At 29.6% G+C, this 27,389-nt stretch overlaps 2 protein-coding genes and 1 long non-coding RNA gene across 4 annotated transcripts in view; 1 reads left to right on the forward strand and 2 right to left on the reverse strand.

Annotated features, from left to right (window-relative positions):
• Positions 1–745: 745 nt before the first annotated feature.
• Positions 746–18,393, reverse strand: Hip1 (Huntingtin interacting protein 1). Of its 2 annotated transcripts, none has more exons than XM_074115870.1 (18): positions 18,089–18,393; positions 15,502–15,565; positions 14,813–15,012; positions 14,518–14,737; positions 12,800–13,074; positions 12,514–12,689; positions 12,258–12,396; positions 11,168–11,252; positions 10,429–10,511; positions 8,873–9,010; positions 8,587–8,743; positions 8,221–8,310; positions 7,458–7,619; positions 6,852–7,087; positions 6,601–6,753; positions 6,353–6,453; positions 5,687–5,919; positions 746–4,776 (listed from the first exon to the last, which is right to left on the reverse strand). In XM_074115870.1, the coding sequence occupies exons 1-18, from the start codon at positions 18,170–18,172 to the stop codon at positions 4,601–4,603; spliced, it is 2,772 nt and encodes a 923-aa protein (XP_073971971.1). In that variant the 5' UTR covers positions 18,173–18,393; the 3' UTR covers positions 746–4,600. The 2 variants fall into 2 exon arrangements, with proteins under 2 accessions (XP_073971971.1, XP_073971972.1); XM_074115871.1 differs by lacking the exon at positions 18,089–18,393 and adding an exon at positions 16,945–17,079.
• On the forward strand, positions 17,040–26,727 carry LOC141447936 (uncharacterized). Its single transcript, XR_012454693.1, has 3 exons — positions 17,040–17,171; positions 17,388–17,474; positions 26,400–26,727. It is a non-coding gene; the product is annotated as an uncharacterized lncRNA (long non-coding RNA).
• The window catches only part of Madm (MLF1-adaptor molecule), a 243,375-nt gene continuing 236,398 nt past the window's right edge, over positions 20,413–27,389 (reverse strand). The window contains exon 11 of the mRNA XM_074115896.1: positions 20,413–26,658. Coding sequence (XP_073971997.1) covers positions 26,380–26,658 — 279 coding nt within the window. The 3' untranslated portion in view covers positions 20,413–26,379. The remainder of the gene's footprint in view (positions 26,659–27,389) is intronic.

The following is a 27,389-nucleotide window of genomic DNA, read 5'->3' on the forward strand; positions in this document are numbered from 1 at the left end:
AAAAAAATAAAATCAACATGGATTTGGAGAAGAAGAGCTATTGCTCGCCAAGCATCTAAACTTAACATCGCGTCTAGAAAATAATATTCTAAGTCTGTATCTCCTTCCAAAAATGGTTGGATAGATGCATTCCCCGAGAGTGCAAAAGGATACTAGAAAGAATGGAAAAAAGTTACGTGATTTTTCAGAAACAGTGAAGTAGAATTAGTGCCCTTCTCAAAGGACTAAAACTTTTCTCTAAATTCTAAAACTTTACTCCCAACATCTAGTTAGAAATAAACAAATAAAATGGTTCAGTTTATTCAGTTTAGATCTACCGTAGTTTTGTTTCAGCAAAATAACGTTAGGCCACATACAACGGGAGGAGTTGGAGTAAAGGTAATATTAAAAATGGCATTAAAGTTCACTTCCCAGCCTGCAGTTCAAATTCAGCTATAGCTATACTATACAGCATACCTTCATTGCAGAGTAAATTTAACTTATACGAAGTTAAGCTGAAGCTGCAGTGCAGCAGTTTATTTAGACTAAACCCAAGGTATGGTATCTGACAGCGAAGGATCTAACAGCTGGCAGAAAGATGCCTGGCATCAGTTCCTAGCCAAACACCTGTGGAAAAAATTATCATATGTATTACCTATAACTTTTGCTGCTGCATCTTACATAATTAGTAATTTTAATTTGTACAGATATAATTGTGGACTAATAAACTGAACTATTAATAAAGGTAAAAAATAATATACAAAAATGACAAAATTACTATTAATATTTAAAAATATACAAATACCAATATATAAATATTACACATTACTTCTTTTATATGCATATATATTTTGTTTACTCAGTGTTAACATTTTTTTAAATTATATAAAATCATTTTCGTATTTTTAGACATTTGGCAGCAAATTAATCAGAAAATAATATTTTTTAAACAAACAATGCAAATACGTTAAAAAATAAGGAATTATTACTTCACTCTCCAACATATGAAAAATAAGTTACATTTCATTTATATACAAAATATAATCATTTGTTAGAAATTGTTCGCAAATTAGCCTTACTTTATAGTACGCTCATTTTAGTTATTTTCTGATAAATAAAATAATAATAAAAAAATAAGATTCCCTAAATTTAGAAAGAGTTTACGTCAATCTTAATACTCCATCGCAAATACCATAGTATAGAAAATATTTCAGGTTTCAAAGACCACACTAAAAATTTAAAAAATTCAAACATCTATTTGGCAATACGTCCTCATTTTTTGTATTAACTCAAGTGTTTCCCTTCTCCTAAACGAATTTCCCTTAATGTACGACATATTTGGCAATAATTTTTTCAATTGTGTGGGAAATGTTTCAAATTGATGTGGCTAGCATGCAGTCTCGCTCTGAACTACAGGAGGATCTGTCAAACTCAAAAAAGAGTCGTCCATCTTTATCAGAAACCTTCTGAGTGAGAAACATGAAACTAGCCCACCGGATTGTAAATAAATCCTCATCAGTTGGATGCCACATCTATGCAAGCAGTGATAAACAAAAATCTTGGAATACGCATTATTAATTTCTTAAATTTTCAGAACAAAAAGAAATTTGTGTGGGCCAAATGATTTCCTGAGGATAATGCGGACAAAGAGGCGGTAATACAGCGGCAAGCAAGCCTCCTACGTTCCATAGAGGAGATCAGTGGAGGAAAGTGGAATAAAAGTCAAGAGGAATTAGATTGAATAATGTTTCGGTAGAAGATGTTGTTTTCAAGTTTAGGTAGACAATTTAGTTGAAGAGATGGAGGACAAAGCATCAGCTACAGACACTTAGAAAATTTAGTGCAGCTTGATTGACCAAAGATTTCGCCAATAAGTATTTTTTTTAGTACTTCCACATTTAAAATGATTTCTCTTAGAACCTAAATAGTCACAGAGGAATAAGTAATAGTCCTTTAGTTGACACGACTCCACTCCTACTTCCACAAACTTTGCTGCCAAATCATTCCTCTTAATGAGGACCAATCACTTTATTCACTTTGGCCACTTTATTCAGGATATATCTGAGACATATAGAAAAGCAATGCAGAAGATAATATACAAAATGTTTAAAAACATTTAATTATTCCTAAATTCAACTCTTTAAACAGGATTGTATTAGCGAGGTGACCTCCAAAAGAAATATTTTCTAAAAAGAGATGTATTCTCGTGTCATTCAAGCATCAAACATTCGGCTTTAAAATCCAAAATACAGAACTGAAACGGTTGCAATAGTTATGCGGGATATTACTTTATTCTACGGTTCATTAACAGATTTAAACAATTACCTTTCTTTACGGTAGTCTAATAATTAAGGATATAAGAGTAGAAGTTCATAGTTCATTAGGCTAATTGAAACATTCCACATAATGACTATGTAACAAAAAAATCTATAAATATTATTATTACAATGTTTTCTGATCGGTCCTACACAAACCCTCCAACTCCAAAAGATATGCAGTCTTAACTTTATAGTTTGTTGTCCATCCCACAATTTTTATTAAGAAAACGTAAAAAAGTAAACGCTCGAAACAAGATGACACAAAATGAAGCTAACTATCCCATTCTACCAATTCAAGGTAATTATAAACAACGATCAATTTTAAGACGTCACTGATTAAACAGAACAAAACATAACGAAACAAATTAAACAAAAACTATGGGACTAAATTATATCTTTAGCATTTTAAAAATTTGTTTTTATAAAATTCTTACATATCTCTCCTACAATCACTAAATATTCTATGCGTTTCTCAGAGATTACAAAAATATTTTTGCAGTCCACAATTTTTTTTTTTAATCACGAGTTCGACCAGTCTCATCTAACTTATACAATAGTAAGCCTTTACTTTTCCACTTCTAAGTGAGCACAATATTACTTTCGTTCCATTTAATGACAATTTAATGCCCTTTTTCTCTTTTTATAACTATAAAAAACATTTATAAACAGTAATCTAACTTCTGATATAATTATTTTATAAAGCAGTAATCGTTTAAATACAAAGTTTGAAATGGTTAAGTAGTAAACAAATACAAATATTTTTTTATTTTCTCAATTTTAAATTTATGTTTGCTAATTTAATTAATCTTACTTTCCAAGTTAACTTCTGGACTATTCGTTACAACACTATTTGAGATCTACGGAATGTATGCTAAAAGAAAATTGTGAATATTCAAGACGACTAGAAATACAAATCGGACTTCACTGATATTTAGGGAATATGAACAATTTATTTTCATTATTTAAATATTTTAATAAAATTATATTAATCTGCATTTTTTTTTGTTATTTTCTCCTTAAGTTTCCATTATTGTAAAATTGATAGTATTGTAAAAAAAGTATTAACAATTAATTTTGTAGAGTTTCTTTAGTTGTGTTACTTCACTTATTTTAACAAGCCATTGTTATTAAATATGAATAATTAAGTTGCAAAATATGTCGAAAGTTATCACAAGAATTCTAAAATAAAAGAAACAGCGCTGCAGCCCAAAAATTACCGAAGTGAAACCCGTAAACAAAATTAAAATAATTACAAAAAGTTAAACTTGAATCTAAACATCAGATATTTTTACAATCAGTTGAACTATCCAAATGTTTCTTTATAATTGTGAGTCAAATCATAATAATGCGGTAATAAATGTAATTTTATTATAATGATATGTCTCCTTCTTCTTTTATTTTTCGTTGTTGCATTATTATTCGGCTTTTTACAATTCTAGTTTAATGATTGTACTTGTAGTTCGTTTATAAACTGGGTGAAAATAATTTCAACAACTTTTTAGGTACACCTGAAATGTGCTTACCAGTAAGTCACGTATGATACAGAATTAGATTTTCTCTTTCAGGAAGGACTTTTTTTTATATATATATACTTAATAACCGGAGCCAACTATTTGTTAACAATTTTCCAGGCTTATTAATCTCTGCTGCATTCTGTTACCAAAATGGCGAAGAGATTGCCCAGTTAAAGATTTTTTTCGGTTTACTAGGGAGTACGGAAAGTTTTTTCTAGCGTTCTATCTAAGATGGTTGGAGAAGATTTAAACTCGCCAGAATTGGAATCGTACAGCTTTCTAAAAGTATGCCCTAATTTAAGGCAAAGAGGCCAGGACGAGTTACCTAAATAGAGATGATCTTCAACTCCGTTTTGTAAAGCAGCGCCGGCCGTAAAGACAGAGGTGAGAAGAGAAACATGAGAGGTAAGAAAAGGAAATGGTCTTATTTGCCTATCAAGAGAGTGGTGAGAAATGCACGCTCTGATCGATTATTTTATTTTGACAATCATTTGTTTGATTTTCTTGAGCAAATTTTATTTCTGACTTTTTTTTCATTTTCGGAATGCCGAATTTAAATTGCGAATGGAAAACTTGTTTTATTTCTTATTCCAAACTTGTTTACAATAGTAAAAAAATTGCTTGGAAGATTAAAAAATTAGTATTATTACCGCATCATAATGAATTAGGTGATTAATGTCACCGTTATTTAATAGTTTCTTATTCAACATTTCAATTCAGAAGTTGAAATTAAATTTTAAATTAGTTACCTACTTGAAAGTGCGTTTCTTTTTTTTTGCAATAAACTTTTTAAACTTCAGACAACTGATCAGCTTCTGGAGCCATTGCATAATGCTGTCTCCTAAGTGCAGCTAATCTTAACCTTTCTTTAGCAAGAGAATTCTCTAATTCTATTACCTTTACCTGAGCTTCCATTTCTAATCTCTTTACGTTGTAAGGTGTAAGATCTGATACATCGAAGTCATCTAAACATAAAAATAACGTGTTAACGCCTTATAAGTAAAAATATTTTTTATGTGAAGCGCTAATAAATCGTTAGTTTAACAATTAATAAAATTAAATAGTTGATAAAGATAAAATTGGGATATCTAAAGAAAATAATGTCAAATCGAGGAACGAAGATGTCTTGGCTATCCATTTGTTGCAAAAGTGCTTCTTTCCTTGTAGGCCCTGTATCCTGTATTATTACAATATTACAAGTAGATATCAAATATGACACAAAGCCACGCATGATGGTCGTTTGGAGTTAAACTTCTGTATCATGTTTCTGTAACGTGCAAGACAAACCCGTCAAATCAAAACAAGCTACACTCAGTCTGAGTATGATCATACACTCAGTATGATTGTGGCACTGCTACTTTTGATTCAACAGTCAAATGACATGTACTGAAAATATAATGTTGATAAGTGACAAACTAGTGAAGGAAGATCTACCATGTAATGTTATTTAACCACTTGCTACAAATACTTAAACACACGATATTACCACTGCGTATCTAATATCATCAGTGGATACTATGTAGCGTTGCTTTCATATCAGAATAAAATCGACCATTTAATGGTTTTTATCCTCACTTCAATGAGATATCAACATACCCCTTATCGTTTCGTATCAATATATTCCTATCCTGACCTTCATACTGTTTGCATTTTTGCAATCATACTTCCTCATTACCCAGTTATATCACGCAATCAGAAATGATACGAGTCAAATACGACAATTCAAAACAAACTATTGAATCTGCGAATGATTTGCAACAGTGATACGATCGATATTATTCCCGTTCGCCATAGTTTTTAGGAGAAGCTAAGGAAGAAGTCTTAATTTTTTTGCAAAACACAATAAAAGACACTCCAATTTGAATTGTAATTTACCTGATTGCTCTACAAGTTGTACACAAGCTTTCGCTGTTGTTAGTACGCCTGCAGTAGCTTGAGTCACACCCTTGGAAGCGTTAGTCAATTCGTACAATGAACTGGAACCATACTTCGCCTTCACTTTGCTTGCAGCAACCAACTGGGCTGTACTGGCTGAAATACCGTGAACTGCTGCTATTACCATCTCAATTTTACCGCCACCTCCGCTAACCACTTCATCAGCTGCTTCTCTGAATGCCAAAATAAATATCAAAATGCAATTTTTTTTAGTTTATAATTGTAGGTGCAAAATTTACCATTTTTTTTTTGTCTAGGTTAAATCATATCTCTATCTGTATGTGAGAGTTATGCTTTCCAAACGTAACTCACACATATTATCATTCAAGATCGAAGAGATATTAGTACTACTAAAGATTTGGTACCAAACGACCGTAGTGCTGACAGTCTTCAAGGTTGCAAAAGGCCTGCGGCCTAAATTCTATGAGATAGTTCCGCAGCGAGCGTTTTATGTGTCTTAGAAATGGTAAACTGGCTTATTTGGAAGTGTTATTTCGAAGAGCTAGAGCTTTAACATTTGTAATAAATGCATTCTTCGAGCAATATCAAATCAGGGTGGTAATTATAATACGTGATTACTTTTTCAAACAAAAATTACAAACTTACAGAAGGTATGTAGCTCCCATTGCCACTGCTTTGGCTGCAGATATAAGTCCTTCCGTCCACTGATGATTCCTTGCGTAGAATTCCTTAATACTAGCCGTTCCCTGAACGCAACCATATAAAGGATCACTTAATATAAATATCGCTTTTGTTTTTAAAATGAAAGATACAATAAGGAATACCTTGTTTGTCTTTTATTTACTCCTTACAAAATTTAATCAATTTTTTATCGTAAGTAAATATTAACTTACCTTTCCCTGAGCAACTATCTCAGCTTGTAAAATTCTTGACTTCTGAATAAGAATTTTAATAGCTTGCATCAGTCCTGTACAAGAATCCAAAATTTTTTCGTTGACTTCAAGTTTGATACCGGAGTCTTCTTTACGAGAATGTGTCAACATTTCCTAACATCAAATAATATTGAAAATGTTAAATATTATTAAAATATTTGGTTATCCTAATTTTTTATTAGTAAATTTATCTTGCAAATTTAGAAATTTACCTCAATTTTCTTAGCTGCTTCCTCAATAGCTTTGTCCATTGCTGCTAATTCAGACTCAACTAGATCTCCAACAGGAACTGAGCTAGCCTGAAGTGAGGACTGTAAACTTGCAATCATTTCTACTAGATCAGAAATTGACTTTTTCATTAACGTAACACTGACTGGAGCATCTACTTTACAATCGCTTAAAACTTTGATACATTCTTCGCCAACTTCTTTACATTTCGATCCCATTCCTTTAAAAACAGTAAGAGGTATTTTTTTAAATAAATATTTACGTACTAGAATTAAGAGTGAAACGTAAAGTAATAATAATAATAATAAGGGAAGGAATTAGCTAGTGGTTAGCATACACTGGATTCCAACACGGAGATCCCCGGTTCGAATCCAGTAGCTTGACCATAAATTTTTTTCTTCCAAGAAGCTTCTTACAGCTCACTGTGATCCGCCGATGGTGGGCAGTATTGTCTGTAACGAATACTGTCCGGAGACCGGCAGTGCACTGAAAAAATTTCGGGCGCTAATAATAAAAACTAACAGCAATAATAGCAAAAACAATAATAATAATAATAATAATAATAATAATAATAATAATTGGATACTGACGTTCCCCAAATTCAATGTCTGGAGAAGTATTTGAAGTGGCTTTACCAAAAAGAACAAACTCTGCAGTCCTATGAGCTAACCTGATGATGTTTTCTAAGGTAACTTTATCTTGCAAGTTGATAAGGCAAGCATCTAATCCTTCAGCAAGAGATGTAAAATAATCTAAAAAAAAAAAGTAAAAATGTAATCAAGAAAAGTAAAAGTTCCATGAAATTTGTAAATACTACAACTGGATTTTATCGATCATGGAGTATGCATAAGAAAGCCTAAAATACCTGACCAACAAAATGCACTGCAAAGGACAGGTTAAAGAATCACGATTTTGGCTAAAACGGCTAAATGACATAGAATTAGACTTCCTTCGGGTTAATACAAGATGGCGCACCCAAGCCCGAAGAATCAAGACTGCTCGCATTATTTTTTCGACTAAGACTTACTGCGACTTGGTTGCGCCTTCAATTATAAAAAAAAAAATCCTCTCGTTTTATTTTGATTATTATTATTATTAACAACTTGAATTAATTTCAAGCTGAGCCATTTCAAATCGAATACTTGTTTTGAAATACGTGAAGACAAATACACTAACTTTCATTAAACAATTGTATGTCAGAAGATTGTAATATGTTCTTCCTTTCTGGCAATACACAGGTTTTTGATAAACTCCCATGTTATTAAATTAAAAAAATTAAAACAATTTATTCAATATTCGTCAGCTTGTGTAGTATAATTTGAAGCACAAAACCTAATTGTTTTTCGTGCTTACCTATTGAACAAGTAGCTGAAGTAAAGGCGGGATTGTCGACTTCATGAACAGCTTTCTTAACAATATCATGTGATTCCCTTATTACTTTATCTGAAAAAATTCAGTATTAGTGGGTAGTTACTTAAACAATAAATACAAAATAAAATAGAGCTTCTACGAATCAAAAATTTCTACAATGGAAAATTTAAGGAGGGTTTGCATTAAAATTACAAAAAAACATTTATAAGATTTTAAAAAATTGGAAAATAAATCTTCTCCTTCTTTGTTTAATGACTAAAAGCTCTAGTTGCACGCTAAAGAAAGTTGAATTTGTTCTGATTTACAATTCCACATCTCTTTAACATTTTTTGAAGTCTATATAGATACCAGTTTGCATTTTTAGAAATTCTAGTCTATCCCTGAGTTCTTTAGACATCATCTGTATTCTAACATCTAAATCTTCCTTCTGAGACAGTAAGTCTTGAACTTCACTCTCTTTCTGGCATTTCTCTTTAATAACAAAGTCTAGTCTGGACTCTAAAGCCTAGTTAAAGATTAATACATAAATATTAGTAAATTTTAGTATTAAATATTAGCCAGTAGGAAGTACTAAATAGTAATCACAGATTTATTTAATTATCTTAATTTCTTATTAAATTCAGAAAATTCTTACCTGATTTTGTTCAGTAGCTGCATCTGCAGACGCTTGTAGAGTGGCAAGTTCTTGTGCTAATTCTTCCAATTTAGCTTTTTCAGTAGCATCTAATTCTTGGCTCTTTATAGTCAACAATTGTTTGTCAACATCTGCTTTCTTCAGTAAAAAGAAAAAAATTAAAGACTTTAATTAGATTTTAATATTTCTTTAGTGAAAGGCTAGTTTACAAAATTACAAATTGGAGATTTTGTAAAATAATTAATAATCAGAAATTTGGGTACATTAGCCTTTCACTAAATGGGCAAAAGAATGAAAGTATTTTTTTATTTTTTGGCAGAGTAATTTCTAATTTCCCCTATCAACAATATTTAGAAGTGCTTTCTTTTGAGTCCTTTTTAAAAACTAATATTTAAAAAAATTAGAAAATGTGTATCGCTGAAATAAGTATAAGTAAATAAGTAAATTTTGTTGTAAAGCATATGAGTTTTTTCTTAAACAAGTAAAGGCGGCATATCTTGAACATACAGTAAACTGATTAGCTTTCTGCAAATACTTGACGCCTGAAGAGCAAAACGCAACAAAAAAGTTAAATAAAATTTATTTTCCTTAGTTCCTATAGAATATAAATTTGTTATTGACCATTCCATTCTAAGACCTCGGTTTCTTTTACTCGTTTAACTTTTTTCACTGTCTTTTTTATTTAAAACTTTTAAATTCTAATCAGCTTTACAACTATCTTCTTTTTTTACGGGGCTATTGGGTTGCACCAAATCTTTTAGGTGCACCATAAACTATTGTGAACATGGATAGCTACTATCTTTCTATTTTTCAGAAAAATATTTCTATAAATAAAGTGAATTAAGGGATCTGTAGGTACTGAAATATATACAAATTAAAATTAATCCTTTACACTACTGGATGCAGTTTATTGGTTTTAGCAAAATTCATCTTTTATTTAAAAGCAGTCAATCCAGTAACTATAAAAGAACCAATAGTTTTGTATTTACAATATAACCATCTTGATTAAATCAAGCGTATTATTATTTAAAAAACCAAACTTCTTACTTGCTTCTAAGAAAGCAATAAATAAATTTAAATATTTACAGAAGAGAAAAGAAATACTAATTTATAAATATAAGCTTAATAATTGGCCCCATTTCCTTGTGCTAAAAGATAGCAAATGCATCCCATCTATCCGAGCACCGTTCTTTTGACTGTAATTTCTTAAGTGCTTACAATTTTAACGATCAGGTTGTTGGCAGATCTCGCAAACTTTGTCATTTTGTCCGAACCTCTGAGAGCTTTGTCCAGTCCTGCTTTCTACACCATGGTTTATTATAACAAATTTTGATTATGGCTTTTTTTATTTAAACATTTCAATTTTTTGATGATAAAAAAGTAATGTTTAAAAGATGCAAATTTTGAAAAATAAGAATATTTACTTCATACTTTTAACACCATCTTCTTGGCAAAGGAAAAGAGAAAAGAAATGGTGCTACCTAAATATTTTATTTCTTAAGCACCTTTTTTCATTCATTTAACTTAACATAAAAGATTTTTAAATGCTGTAGTACCTGTCTTATTAGTGCTATATGCTCTTCCCTAAGTTTTGTATAAAAGTCTTTTAGTTTCTGAAACTTTTCTTCTTCAGCTTTTTCTGCAACAAGTTTAAAAGTCTCTTAGTAGCTAATCATAGTTTCAATGGGTTTGAAAAAATAACTGCCATTTCAGTCTGGTAAAAATTTATTTTGCCGACTGAGGTTCAGTCCATGAATAGACAAGACAGAAGACACATCAACTCTGAAATCTAATAGTATTACTTTCTAAACTAGCCCTGAAGATGACCTAGTCCCTAGGTCGAAAGCTCGGCAAAATAAATTTTTACCAGACTGAAAAGGCAGTTATTTTTTCAAACCCATTAATATATCTTAGTTGATTTAACTGATAAAAATATTATGAGGCCCCGAAAAATCAACTTAAAACGCTTTAAATAAAACTGATAAGCTTTTTCTGATTCTATAGTAGATTTTTATAGGAATCCATGAAGCAATTTCTAAATAAATCGTTTAGAACGAAATGAATATAAATAATAAATACGATTTTTGTAACGTATGAACTTATTTTTATAAAGAGAATCATTAACTCATATAATACATAATAAACATCGAAGGAAAGCTTTAAAATAATTGAAAGAAAAGAAAATAATTTAACGATCATCAAAGAATGAGCTACACGTTAATAAAGCTTGTCTAATTATGGCGTTCTAATGTTTTTTTGGATTTATTTATTTTTTTAAATTAATCGTCTACTCACTTTCTGATTCGTGATTTTTCACAGCCGTTTCTGCTTGTAGAATTAAGTCTTCCTTAAGATGCCTTTCTTCTAGTAGCTCACTGTTCTGTAATAACCATAACATTTTATTATTTCGTAATGCGAAATCAGAGCCCAAATAAAGACTAATAACCTACTCTTTAAACATGACTACCAATTCAACAAAATTATTGTAACAAATGAATTCTAGGATATTTTCTAAGGCTTAGAAATTGTTAAAAAAACATTTTAAAAATAAAATACAACAAAAATAAGTAAATAAAATTTCGAAATTTTTTAACGCATTTCTCCCCGGTAATAAATGATTAATGAAAAATTTATTTAAGAAAAGTCTCATGGAAGGTGGCATAAAAAAACAAAAACAGTTAATCTTAAATTAACAAACTTAAAATTACGCATTAACTCTGTATGAATACATATAAACTATACAAAAATACAAGAGATACGATCGTTCAGAAATAATCCTTACTTGAATAAAAATGTCTTGAAAAGGAGAAGATGAATAATAATAAATAAAGAAAATGTTCTATTTAGATCAGAAAAACTAATCATTTGAATTATCTTCTCTTCGGATTACTTATCCTAACCCTCTTTTGTCGATTGCTTCTATCGTAGCAGACAATACAAATAAATTCAATAAATAGATACAATAATAAATACAAGAGACAAAACTTAGCATCTTCGTGGTATTGGGCAATTAGGGTTATCCATCGGCAAAAATCAGAGAATAGATTATTCCATGCTCATTGTGGAAGCTCTTATAATACCATCGAACGAGGTGGTATGAGGTTTAATGATGATCTTTTACATCAGTTGTGTCTCTACTTTATGATATAGATATTTTTGTATATCTGTAACCCCTTGCTTTAAAAGCTTTGGAATTGCTTATTCCGACCTTGAAAGATGCTTGAAAATTTTAGTAAACGTGCCTAAATAATGATTTTAAAGGTCATTCGAAACCAACACACTCCATTTCTATCACTGTTTCAGAATCGTAGGCATTTTTTTTTTAAAGAAATAAAATAAGTTCAAAATAACTTTAATAATGAATATTCTTTTATATAAATAGTACCTTAGTTGCCAGTTGCCCTTCTAATGCATTAATTGTTTCATTTAGTTCTCTTAATATCCTTTGATGTTCATTCATCATAGCAGCCATTTCGGTACGGTACCTAGATAGTTCATTCTGAAGATGTTCGATAAGACTGTCCCTAAAGCCGGATTAATTATAATATAAATAGACTGACTATAATGGATTTAATTCAATATAACTTTTAATTAAAAAAAAAAACAAATAACATTATTCTTAATTAAATGTCGGAACTAACCTTTCTGCAAGTATATCAGGCGAAGTATTGCCATTTGACATTGGTGGCGAACTGACGAGATCAACAAGATCCAATGATTCTGCAGGTTCTGGAACAAGTTCTTCTTCTGGTGGCAATATAACAACTGGAGTCACATATGTACCAAAGTCTGATTGTATAAGGAAATTTGGAGGATTCTGTAAAAGTAATTTCTATTAAAATATTGCCAATTTTTAGCTTGTTCAAAGTAAGTTACTTATTTACTTCATAAATATTTTTTACAAGCATTTTAACCAGCCAATATTACCTCAGGTAACGAAGGGATTTGGATTAAGGTCTTGAAATATTGTAAAATTGATGCAGACATGTAGAAATTCCTTAATATTTTGAATTGTGCTAAAAATCTGGCTCTATGGCCAGCCAATAAATCTGGCGGCAAAGAAGCATGTAGTCTAAACAATAGTTTCACACAGCAGTCATAAAGTTGAGAAGAATCTTGAATCATTGGTATGAGAGGGGCTAACCGACACTGGCCACAACTCGTCATAGAATTTGATCTTGACATGTCAAGGGAACCAAATACTGAAAATTAATATTTATAATACGTAAATTCTTTCTATTCTTTAACTAGTTATACAAATATACTATTACTATTATTTATTTATTAAATTTGATAAATCAAAACTAACAGATTAATATTTATAATACGTAAATTCTTTCTATTCTTTAACTAGTTATACAAATATACTATTACTATTATTTATTTATTAAATTTGATAAATCAAAACTAACAGTTAAGGCAACAAACTAATTCCTTTCTTCGAAAGAACGGGACAATAATTATCGTAGTTATATGGAGAAAATTTAAACCATGATAAAATCTTATTGTTAGTTCCTAGAGGGGAGGCAAGATGGTATGTTGGGTCTTTCACTCACCGTACCTACCATTTCACAAAATCTAACTCGCAGGAACTAATTTTCAAAGTATGTCTAATGATCAATTTCAGGACTGAGGCAGGTCAGACTGAAGAAATAAATCAGCTCAACTTATATTTGTGAACAAACGTTTTCTTTAATGAATCAAAATAAAAGTAAAATAACCTCAATATTGAATGATTTACAATTGGATGCTGTGTTGAAGAAAAGCTGCTACAAGTATAGAGCCAGAAATTAAGAAAACCATAGGCGATTCAAAGCGCCACAACACGTCACATTAGTTTTTTTTTTTTTTTTTTTGTTAATTTGTTGTACTAAATTAATTACATTTATTCATAATCAAATCCCATAATAAAATTTTGTTTACTTAAACAAATCGTTTTTTTTTTTTAACATTTTTTAATTTTAACATTTCGTTCGGCCCGTGAAAAAAGTTTTCTTTCCAATCCGACCTGGGGGCTAAAACTGTTGGCCGCGCCTGCTTGGATAGACGAGACTTCTTGGATAGCTCAATTTGTAGAAATGCAGAAGGGTTCGCCTCGAAGTAGAAGAGGGTCAAAATAAATCTAAGTTGATTACAGTAATAAAAAAAGTAATGATATTTGCTGCTAGATTGTCTGTCATGTTATTCAAGAAGAATTGCAAAATTACAATAGGCACATGGAAGGAGAGGGAAGATTTTACCTTCTTCTTCGGAGATAATCGAATATATTCCAACGAATTCAAAACTGATTGTTTTCTAATGTTGGAATAATTAAGGGGCAACATATTTTAACAGTTGAGTACACAAGATATAAAAAAATAAGAATGATTATTATTAATTATGGGAAAGTAGGTACCCCATTCAAGCTAGGATATAGTGACTTCTGGCAATGTTGATGGATCGGCAAGAGAAAGGAAGTGATTGAAAAGTTCTATGATCAGGAATAGTTAGAAAAAAACCCTTGAAGAATAAAGTTAGAGAAACTGAATTTGTTCTTTTTGGTAATTCTAATAAGTGTTTCATTAATTTACAGTACCTATATATTATAAAAACAACAAAATAATAGCTTAATTTAATAATAATTAATTAAAGAAAACAGTACTTACTTGATTTTTGCAATGTCAATATTTCATCCATATAATCAAACATTTCCACACACAATTGGAAATAGTTATTGACATCATTATCACCAATAGCATCTAATTCATTGGAAGAAAGTATAAGATTACCAGGTATTCTTGGATTACGTCGATGAAAATTAATTTTAACGGCTAAAAGATTGCAATATTCTTGTATCAGCTTTCCGTAACAATCCCTCAGATGTCCCTGTCACAATAATAAATTTCAGGAAATAGAAGATTTAAATTTTCTCAAAAATAAAAGATAAAATAACAAACTTACCCATAATTTACCAAGATCTTCTATTTTGCTGACATGTCTAAATGAATCTGGAATCGACTGTGGATGACCTTCACGTAATACTTTATGAAGAACATGGCAAAATTTCCAAGCTGCTATCCTGTTCTCTTGCAATGGAAGACGAAGTACTACTGCCCAAAATGTTTCTGCACATTTTTCATGAAATGTTCCGAGAATGGCACCTAATTTCGTTTAGCTAAGAAGATATTGTTTTTCACTAAATATAATACATTTTTCAAATACTTAAGTCTGCAGCACGTCAGTTTGTGTAATTAGATACATAGAAAATGACCTCTTTAAATCGAAAGTTCAATTTTGAAATAAGAGAGGATTTGGTTACTAATTTTTAGCCATTTCATTAAGGAGATTTCAAAAAAGAAAAATTAAGAAACGAAATCATTAACTTATTTGTTTAAATTAGAGCAAATAGGCAATGAAATTGTCAAAATTGGAAATACTTTTAAGGAGCTACGCTTTAAGTTAATGCATTCTAAAAATAGATCTTAGTTGGCAAGTTAGTAGAAACAAAAAAGGAATCTGTAAACTTAATCCTATAAGTACTTTGCATTAACAAAGCGAGAATTTGCAAAAATAACATATCAATTATTTATGCACATAGGGTACAAAACATTATTGTATATACTACCACGAAATCATTTTTTAAAGGATACTTCTTACATGTTTTTCTTTCACTGGATTTTCTACCTGGTTTATTGCCTTAGAGATGCTCACACCCTGAAACAATTGTTTGTATTTACTACATTTTTTAGTAAACAAAATATGGATGCACTTTTTAAAGTCATTAATAATATAGTGATAAAGAAGAAAATTTAGTATTTTTGTGTGCTTAAGAGGATTTTGATAAATAATTTATCATTTTTCTCCCAAAGCATCATTCCAAATTTACATAAAAAATAAAATCTATTTTAAGTAACCTGCATGATATTAGTTACATGTGAGAAAGTGGATAGATTTAAGAAGATCCTAAGACAACTGTCAGAAGAATTGCATCTTATCTGACAATCAGGTTGCCCAAAAAATTTGGAAGCCAAAGATCCGCAGGGAATTGAAGTACCACAATTCAAAGCGAACTTCAATAGCCTGTGCTGCCTGCAGGGGCAGATTAATAGATATCAAAGAGACATATAGGTAAAGATTTGCGGATACCCTCCAAACCCGGACATTTTTGTAGCTTCTGAACGAACCTTAATGACCGTTGAAAAATTGCTCTCATGGAAGCGTACTCTATAATCCCAAGGCTGGGGCACGTTGGGCCAACCTTAGATTATACGGTCTGGATGCCGACAGTGTATTGAAAAAAGCCCCGGGCACTATTGACCTTAAATTCTAAGGCATCTTAAATTAAACAAACTCAGAATGAAGTAACATTTCATAATGCGGTAAAAACAAAATGAAATTAGGAAGAGTAGGTAAGGTGTAAATTTTTTTGCCATCTAGTTTAATAATGCATGAAAATTTAATTAACAACTGATCATGAAGAAATTAATAAATATATTAACGAGCCACACTTTTGAACTTTTTATTTTCGATCAGATTCAGCTTTAACAAACAATAGCAGATGCAATTTAGACGGAGGTATATATTTATTTACCTCTCAATTTTGATTCCATCAAAATCACTACACCGTATGTTTTGTTAGTTAAAAACAAAACCTGTCGAAACTGAAAAGAATTTAGAAATATAATTTGGAAGATTAATTATTCACTTTTCTGGATCTTATTTGAGATAGAAACTACATTAGATAACTCCACTAAAAGAAATTAATGGTGCTCCAAAAATTGGTTTTTAGAGTAAAATTTGCGGAATGGATATGAACTTTAACAGAATAAACGTTTAATTTCAGATTTTCAATAAATGAGAAAAGACATGAAGATATCATGTAAAAAAAATGAAATTATGAAGTGTTAATGATGGTTTATTTGTGTATTTTTTAGGAAGCAATTAATCTTATTCCCGATAAACATGAAGATTTTATGTTCTTACTACCACCTAGAGCCAAAACATTAAATATTGGAGTTCTTTATTGTAACAGATGAAATAAAATAAAACTTTACTTTCCTTAATAGTACTAAACAAAATGGGACATAACTTACCAAATTCATAAACTGTTTTTCAGTAAATGCCAGCATTTTTTATTTAGAAGTAAGAAATAAACCAAAGTGGCTACTAAAAACCAACTTTAGACACTCCAAACAACGTTTCACCCGTAGAAGGTGTGTTATGGGCAAATTGATTAGATTATTCATGGTAAAATGGTGATAAGGTATCTGAAGTGCACTGTAGTGTCTCATCTCTAGTTGGCGAATAAATACATATGCAGGTATTGTATGCAAAAACTATAAACTTTAAATCATTAATTTATCTTGCAGAATAAAACATTAATTTTTTTTACACGAAAATAACATTCTCAATACTACCGGAATGCTTTAGTAAATAAAATTACAAAATTATTTTATCACGCTTGTCTTGACTTATCTATTTTTATCCAATTTAAAATTAAAATATTATTAATTGAATTTCAATTATGATGTTGCAGGGCCCTTGGACGTAAATGTAGTGAAAGAATGAGAGGAAGTGATGTAGAAGGAAGTTGTTAGTTATACAATCATCTAAAGCTATGACAGTAAGGTTCATGCATAGCATTAACAACTAAATTATATAATAATATGAAGCTAACAACTGCAAGATCGTAGATATGCTATTTACAATGGTTTAAGTAAATTAAATTTTTCAGACTATAAACAAAAGATAAGCAATACCTATTAATAGCTTAGTTCTTTACAGTTAAAGTATACTTTTTCTGTAGATTCATTCTTGACAAGCAATTTAACAAATGAATGCCAAAAATGTAGAATAATTAATTTTCACAAACGATCATTGTGCTTGTTTTATTAAGTGGTCACCTTTAAATAATAATTCAATTAAAATTATCGCCTCGAAGTTAATATTAGGTGTCCAGTTAATTATCGAGTTAAGCCGACTCAACAATAATAAAAATGAACTAACACGTTGCTGAAACAAAGATTTTTCGTGTTTGCGCAATCTTATTATTCATAACATACCACTATCTATGAAAACGACAGAAATGCAACCTGTTGTTCTAGGATAATTTCATGACCTATCATTTTCAGCTGTATATGTTCATTTTTGATACATAACTAAACAGAAATAATTTTTATATTTTCCGATGAAAATAAGTTACAAAACAAACAAACGAAAAGAAAAAAAATCACAAACCTGTGTCTTTTCAAAGTTTTCACGTTCTTGTTCCAAGCTTGTTTTTCTTTGTTGTAACACTCGTGGTAAAGACAACGAAGACATCTTTTAATTACAACAAATAAATTCAACGAAGAAACATACTTAATAAATAATTTTAAATAATTCACTTATAAGAAGGATCAACAGCACATCTCACAAGCTAAGCATTTGGTTACTGTAGCAAGGTAACGAGCGAAGGTTCTACAACTACGCGCAAGGCAAAACATCCTACTTCATTCACTAAAACTAAACACAGGCTAGACATTTTGTACTCCCACCGCACACAGAGAACACCATTCCTTGACGGTGCGATTTGTTTTAACTAATATATTTTTTCTAATTTAAATTTTCATCGGAAAAATGTCACTGAAATAAGAAAAGACTAAAGTAATGTGCGCTTAATGCTTATAATGAAAATTGACTAAATGAATCCATGTTTCTAAGAACTTAAAACAAAAAAGAAATCTAGGCACATTGACAAGTAGAATTATATATGTATATCCCCCCTCACGAAAAAATTATGCAAAACAAGGTAATATTTTTCTATTCGTTTTAATTAACAAGAAAATGTTATTAATACGTTTTCTTAATTCTTGATACCATAAAGCGAATGTTTATTAATTTTGCTATGAGAAACAGTCCCAATCCAGACCTTCCATTTTCACTATCATTTGCCTTGCAACGGATTCCTCTTTGACACAATCGTTTTTGAAGTTGTGAATGCAGTTTAAATTAAGAGGTGAACTTCACTACCTAAATTGTAGTCTGGATGACGAGGATCCGGGATTCGGAAATCTGTTCATATGCATTTACCCTATTTGAGTAAATTTATTATCATTGGCTGGGAGAGTTCCTATCATTATACTAATTCTTCTCCTTTAACTTGTTAAATAAGATCTCTAGTGAGAAAATGAACTCCTTACTAATTTGATCGACATAGTCGCAATATGGGAAAGCTATCTATGATAAAATTTCTGAATTATTGGCTTCGTTATTTTTTACTCCATAATTTTTATACTTGGTTGTTTTCATTTTTTAAAAGGTATAAGTACCTTATTTTCTTTCTTGAGTAGGGAAAACTCCTTTCTAGGTTCTATAAAATAATTAATAATTACTTAAATTGAAATCTCATCCTCACTTGAGAAGAAAGAATGTTTCTCGTATCTTTCTCGAATGCCTTAATATGGAATATGGCACTCGAGATTGCTCTGGAAACTCAAGGGCTCACTTCCTCATCTTGAAGTTCTTATCTCTTAATCTGATCGCCATTTTTAAGTTCAAATAGGAACATCGTATTTAGCTAGTTATAAAGCTGTAAACTAAACCTTTCAGGAACTGTACTAACTAATTGCAGATGACACACCTATAATCCACCTCCTCACATTGATCCAAAGATTGCACACAGAAGCCTTCTATTTCTTTTCTCTTAAGGAACGATTCAAAAAATGGAAAATCAAGTTAAATGAAACCAAATCTCAAAATATTACTTTTATTCTCCGTTCATCACACTTCCTGCGAAGTGTGATTTTTTCCTCTTTTGAAGAGAGTAGTTATACCTGGAGATGACCTAGGGAGTGTTCCCACTAGGTAACTTCTTTCCTTAGTGAGTGTGAATGATCCTATTAAGATAATGAAAAGGTAACGTTTAGAATGTGACTAGTATATTTATTATAACTTGAGTATAATATTGGTAATGGAATCATTGGTAATCATAAAAGCAATTAAATATCTTTTTCGGATGAATATTTCTGATTCAGTTATTTTAAAGGGGTGTCGTCAAAATGCCATAAAACTGCTCTTAATCATGTATAACATTCGAAATTCAAGCAGAAATTTTGTGTTAATATAATCAGAGATAGTGAACTTAGCAAGCAAGTCTGAATTATGCCTACAGAGGAGAATTTATGGCATATATTGGAAGATTTAATAATCACCCATAAATTGCTAATATTGATATTTATTTAAGGTGAACTATAGTTATTCGTTTAAATCAACTATTATTTCTTTTAAAAAAAAATCAATAACTACATACTAAGGGTTCGCTCAGTCTAGTCAATACTACTTTTGGAACACGTTTGTTTGTGCAGATAGCAATCGAACAGAAAGTAATAGTTGTTTTCACGTGTAAATAAATCTCTAAAAATATTGTTTGCCTAATTTTGAATTCAATAATGTACACCTTGAAAACGAACTAAGGATAGAACCTCATTGGCGCTACAAATAACAGGTGTAATGTCTAAATTGTTTGTGCAAAAAAGTTTATAGAGGTAAACACTAATTTTGGATGAATTAAACTACTGATAGAAATAGGAATTTTTTTTTGTTTATTTAATTTTTATTTTCACAGTCCTTTCACAAATTTGATTTATTTTCTAGGGAAGAGAAGGCCTATTTTTATTTTAAATTATTTTTTTTTGCATGAATATGTGCATTTGACAATTAGATTTCATTATCTAATTAATAATGGCTTCACTTTTATAAAGCATACTAATTAAATCAAAGTAAAAAATTTCCATTTTTTATCAGACACAATTTTTGTAAAGCCCAAGAAATAAAATGTTGTATTTATCTTTTGTTTTAAAAATTTATACTTAGAATGAAATTCACGATAAATAAATAAAATTGTAAAAAATGAAATAAGAATGAACACATTTTTTTTTGTTAGCCTTTAAAAATCAATTTTAAACTAACATTGCTCTAATTACACTTAAGTCCTATTTTTAAAGCACTTTCTGTTTATTTACTTTTACTCCGCAAATGCTTCTTTTATTTAAATATACACATGAAATTTAATATATATATTTAAACTAAATCAAAATTTTTTAAAAACTCTTAATTCTTTTAAGAAGCTTCTGAAAAATATTGAAATTTTAGCTAGAAACGCTCTTTAAACAATAAAGATTGCCAAAAAATAAAGCTAGCTTTTTTTTCCTTTCTTTTATTTGCAAATTTTATAATATAAAAGCACACGAGAATAATCATTTTAGTTTTTCTTAAAATATTTTTACAAAAAGCTGTAGAATGTTTATTCATTTTGTTGCGATTCTCTTCCCTTAACATAGTTTTTAGTCAATTCATTTAAGTCGAGTACAGATTTTTTTAAATTTTCTTTTTTCTCCTTGAAATAATATTCTTGTAGTTTCATTGAACAAAAAAGTGATTACAAATTAAAATAAACCTAAAAATGATATTGCTATGATATGATCCTATTTTATTTGGTTGCATTAAAAACAAAAACAAAAATATCAAAGTGTGACTAATTGCAGTATTAATTAACTTTTTTTGTTTGTTTACAATCTAATTCACTTAGCTATTAACTAATTACAATATATTATTTAATAATAATAAAGAGAATAATCATAATAATGTAAATAACAGCCTTCAGCTATATCGCAGCGCATAATCAGTCAATTTCATTTTTATTTTTTCTAGTAATTTATTTACTCCTGAATGTATTTTTTATTTCTTATTTACCTCGACCTAACCAATTTTTATCCTTTTTTTAATTAGTTATTTTATTATATTTAATAAACTACATTCAACTCAAAGAAATAATTATAGCTAAAAAAAAATACAATTTACTTAGAAAATTATTTTATTATTTTGTTTTTACAATTTAATTTTTTTTAAGCAATAGTGCAAGTGAGCAATACTGATCTGATCTCATAGAATACATTTTTTTTAAAAAAATTCTGATTAAAACAAGTTATTATGAAATTAAAAAAAAAAATTAAATACATCGGCAGAGTATTTTATTTTTTAAAATCTATTAACAAGGAACGTGATCAATCAGTTATTTGTTTTATAATAAGTGGTAATATTTTTGTTTGATGGAATGGGTTATTTATTTATGAATGCAGAACTTAATTAATTCAATTTTATTAAAACGGCAGTAATTAGCAGAAGAGTTTTAAAAAATTACTGTTTCAACTATTTATTAAAAGGCCCACAAAATTCCTAAAGAATTACCAAAATTTTTACTCCAATTTTTGTAGCGAAAAAAAATCGTCTATTTCTACACTTTAAAAAAAATTGCAAAAGAAAATGCTTTTTTTTTTCTATATTTTTACCATTATTCTTTCAATTTTTATACAAAATTCTAAAAATTATGACTATATAAAAACACAAGCAAAACAAACAATAAAAAAAAAGAAAAAAAATGAGAACGGGACGAGCCTTAAATATATAAACAATTGCTCAAATATACAATAAAATTATTTATTTTAATGGGAAGACTGTACAAATGGGATCATGACTTTTTGTTTCTTTATTTGAAATGTCGTGGGATTTTTAATTTTTTTGTGTTAGGGTACCAGCTCAAAGTTGAGTATATCTTAAAGATTTGAAGCCCCGGGTATATATATGTAATATACATTCCTACTTAAATCGGTATCTTTAGATATTCATCCATCTTCAAAGTAGTTTGGCAATAGATAGGGTACGAAATGTTTGTCTTGTCCATTTGCTCAAGGTCTCAGAAAGAGTTTGCCGTTTCAGAGGCGAAGGAAGAACCCGAGACAGTAGAAATGGTGGTGGAGAAGTAAGTCTAAAAAAATATCATCGAAATAATTTCTGTCTAAAAAGATATATTTGAGTAGGTATTTGGAAAAAAAAAATATACGTAACCGTGAATGTTTGTGTGTTCCAGGTTTGTTTGTACTCTCAGTAAAACTGCCTTGTTGGGAATTAGCATTTCTTGATTCGTTATCGGTGGACACAAAAAAATGTGTGTGTGTGCCTTCCATATTAAAACAAAAAATACACATAGTAACATAACGGCACGATCGGTCATTTGTCTTTCTTTTCTTTAAATTGGTCATATTACAAAAAATATACGATAGTATTAGTTGTAATGAGAACAATTGCAACGTTCCCCGATTCGTTGTGTAGCAGTCACGTTTTGTAGTCAACAATAAACTAAAATAAACGCTATAGGAAACACGACAAGCCTATTTGCAACAAATGGACTTTTGGCTTCAGATGTACTGGCCATTTAAATAAGAGAACATCTGCTTGTTAGAGCCATAAGTTCAGATCTCCACCAACTTTATTTTTTAAATCTAATATGCCAGCTTCTAACTTGTTCATGGGATTTTTATAACCAAAATTAGGTTTACTCATATTAGGAGTAAGTAATCCGATCCTAATTCATCAATTGCCAATTACTCTTACTACGGGATGACATCTAAACAAAAAAAAAAAGAGATAAACAAAAATTAAAAAAAAGGCTAAAGATTTCCTAATATTTTGGTCTAAAAGCAAATATTAAGAAATTTAAAGTGAAGATAAAATTGTTTCCTTAATTTTGTTTATTATCAAATAATAAAAGACAAATTTATTTATATATAATTTCCTTTGTCCGTTAGGTAATGTTTTTTAACAAAATAAATATGATTTTTAAAAAATGGCACGTTTTTTGTGGCTGAGGAAAAAACAAATTACTTAACTGTCGTAAAACTTGAAATTGGAAGGAGTGGGGGAGGGAATGCCCAAGAACAGCACCATTATTAGGAGACATAATGAGCATAAGACTGATCCTAGTTTTCTAAAAATATGTTATTATTTTAAATTATGCATTTTATTACTATCATTTTATTTTTGGAAGGAGATTTGAACGATTCTGAACTTTTCTCTTTATTGGCGTTTTAAAAAAATACATTTTTTTTTATCTATCACACTTAAAAAATGGTTCTTTTTTTTTAAATTTTCCTAAATTCCGAGTTTTTTTTTTCTTTTTTTAAATGAACTAATAATAATAAAGAAAGAAATTAAATTTTGACTTTTAAGAAAATATTCTTTCTACAATGGTCACACTTTATCTTTTCATAATTTTTTGGTAGTTAATTGATTTTAGTTTTTTTTTGTTTTAGCGCTATTTGTTTTTAATTTTTAAAGCTGTTCAAATAGTTAAAAACAAAAAACTGAATACATGTAATAACTTAAATAATAAATGTAATAATCCTATATAATAGGAACCAATAGATTTTCTTTTTTTTTAAAGGTAAAGACTTTTTACTTTTACAATTTAATAGAATGTTAAGTACATTCTTCTATCAAAATTTTTTTTTTAGGAATCGCTATTTTTCGAAACTGAAAAATTGAAAAGGTAAAAGGTTACTTAATCGCAAATTTACAAGTATATGCAGTTTTTTCTTTTACCTTTTACTAGAAACAAAAAAAAAAAAATCTTTCATTTATAAGAATAACTGGCAAATTCTGGGTTATTATAAAGAAATAGTAATAATAATTGGTTCTCAACATGGATTAAATGCAAATAAACAGAAGTATAATGAATTGCGTTTTATGTTAAAAATTTTTTCTCAAATGGTCTGTTTTCATTATGGCGCAATTCCGTATCACCCTCACCAGAGAGTGACTTGAAATGGACAGATTTACAATCTGTGGAGGCCGAGAGTGTCGCCAATGATTTTGGTCTTAACTCTTAGCTGTTTGATTCCAGTGGATTTATAAATATAAAAAAAATAAAACACTTGTTTATTCACAAATGAGTCCTCAAAGGACTTTTTAATTCATGTTCAAAAACCCTACAACTCTTTTAAAAAAGATCATGTTTACTGCTAAATGGACAATGAATGCTAAATGACAATTTTTATTTTGGATCTCGTATTAAACTCGTATTAAACCATTAAGGGCCTCAAAGAGTGAATTTAAATGTATGGTATCTGGGAAATAAGTAGGATGCCCTTATATGCAATGGAGGAGAAAGATCTCAAAGAAGAAATGAACGGTAGAGGCTTGAGTGAGGGAAACTGGAGAGACTGGGAATTATTGGGAGACCCCAGAGTACCGAAAGCTGGATGAAGGTGTCCTTGAAAGAAGAAGAAACTTGTTTTCACTCTAGGACTAATTCAGTCCTATGAAAATTCAGTAGAATTTCCGCTAAAAATTCAGTTAAGTCTTTATCATAAAAAAAAAGAAGTACAAAAAAAAGAGAAGAATATTGTATTTTTATTATTACTAATGGCTAGTTCAGTCCTAGAGCCAATTATTACACTGCATTTTTCTTTTATTGCATTCTCATTAGTTCTTACAGGTTAGGGACAAATGTTTATTTTTTTCATTAAAAAACATTATTATTAATTTAATTCTACACAAGATATTCTTTAAATTTTACGGAGGGGAAACACTAAAATTTTACTAAATAAAATTTAAATCGTATTTTTTTTTTCTTTTTTTAGTCTTTGAGAATTTTAATTTAAAAAATTATAATTATTAAAAGAAAATTGCAATCCTCGAAATTTATTTTTATTTTTTGTAATATTTTTAAATTACTTAAAATAAAAAAATATTACATATTTAAAATATAATCAAATAAATGAGGACAACTTAATTTTTCTTTTTTGGTGGAATGCCTTTTATTTTATCCTTCCATCCTTTTGTGTCAATAAAATTGCTATAGTTATTCCAAATTATTTTATTTAATAGCGCAATATTTTTTATTTTTATTTCTTTATAATTTATTTAAAGAAAATTTAAAGGAATGTCAATGAAAAAAAAAAATAATACAAAAAACAATATTTTACAGCAGCTGTTTTTTTAAAAATATGCATATTAGGGAATACTTTTTGTTTTTCTGCTTTCATTTTAAACAAAAATTAGAAATGTTGGAGAAAAATTATCAGTAATACTTTATAATTATTTCTTAAATCATCAATTAAAGAGAAATGAAGCGATGTTTTTATTTTTATTTTTGAACACTTAAAACCTTTTATTTTTGTTTAATCTTATAAAAAATATTCACATACAAAAGGTGGAGAGCTGAATATTTTTTATTCATTCACTTTATTTATTAACGAAAAATTCCCTAAGTATTCCACTATGCATATTTATAAAAAGGTTTTTTCGTCGTTCAAAGCAGAAAAAATGAAATGGAAAACTGTTCGTTTTTTTACTAAAAACAAAAAATCTCCAAAAATATCGTTTAAAGTTTTTAAGTTTTTTAAATTCTTACAAAAAGTCCTTCTAATTTTTTTTTCTTTTTTCCACAAAAGAAATGAAAAAAAAAGGTCTCAGTTACTTTTACTTTTCTTTTTTCCTCAACTATATATATAAAAAAAGTTTAATAAATATAAATATGTTACTTTTTTTTTTGTTATTATTTTTTTTAATTATAACAATGTACAAATATATATGTATGTGAAAAATACAAACATAAATGAGATATAGTTAACATTATTATTGATGAGAATGAATGAAGGTGGATGGGAAGGAGGGGTAGGGGCGGCCGCACGACGTTTCAACATGATGGACTAACTAGTAGTTTGAACAGGAGGTGCAGGCGCGTGTGGCGGCAGATGAGCCTGAGTGGCGCAGGTTCCTGTACCACCACCACCACCTCCGGGTCCAACCAGACTGCCACCGGTGCTGGTTCCTTGCGGGCAGGTTGCAGCCATCGCCGACATATTTCCGGTGCTGGCTATTTGTTGCGAGGCTGCTGCTGCCACCGCCGCGGCCGCCTGTTGACTCCTCGCCAAATTACCCGTATGCAGGGTCTCTTCTATTAGTAAGGAGATTTTATCTTTGTCAGCCTGTACAATACAAACAGAAATTTTATTGTTAATGATGAAGTAAATCAATAAATATATTCAATCCGTGTTCATTTGAATAAGATAATAGCTTAAAAAAAGCATGGTTAACAGTTTCAGTGAAGTAGGAGTTCGAGGAGTAATGAATAAAATATTAGTCCAGCTCATTATGTCAATCAGTTTACTTTCTTCACAGATTGGTTGATCAATCTGAAAGATTCACTTATATTTAACTTACCTCCAGTCTGCTAAAACAAAATTACTTTTGACTTAAAAGAGTTATGGTAAGTTTACAAGTGAAAAAAGTGATGAGGCTTTTATAATTATACTTTTGAAAAATATCATTAATTACGATTAAAAAGATTTTTTTTTTGGAGATACAATTTTTATTCAGTACACCCCACGCTTAGCTCCTAACGAAGGGCATCATGAAGATACAATAAGAAATTGATCTCCAAAAAAAGTATTTTTTAGGCAATTGCCGATCTTTTGGTAATAATTTAGGCATGGCCAATAACTAACCAGTACCCCTAATTATTTTTTTAGATTTTATAATTAATAAAAAAATGTCAGTCTCGAATCCTTCAATTTGTTTAAAACCGTTAGGAATTTCGAGCCTACATGATGTAGGAAGTGAGCCTTGACTATGCGATAGTCAAATTGATGAGGAAAGAGTATGAAGAGCAGCAGGAAAAAGTTGTCTATTGGTCTGGTCATGTGAGCGAACATCTTAT

Source organism: Rhodnius prolixus, unplaced genomic scaffold, assembly GCF_049639745.1.
Source record: "Rhodnius prolixus isolate KJV_2025 unplaced genomic scaffold, Rpr scaffold_13, whole genome shotgun sequence".
Lineage (NCBI taxonomy): Eukaryota > Metazoa > Arthropoda > Insecta > Hemiptera > Reduviidae > Rhodnius > Rhodnius prolixus.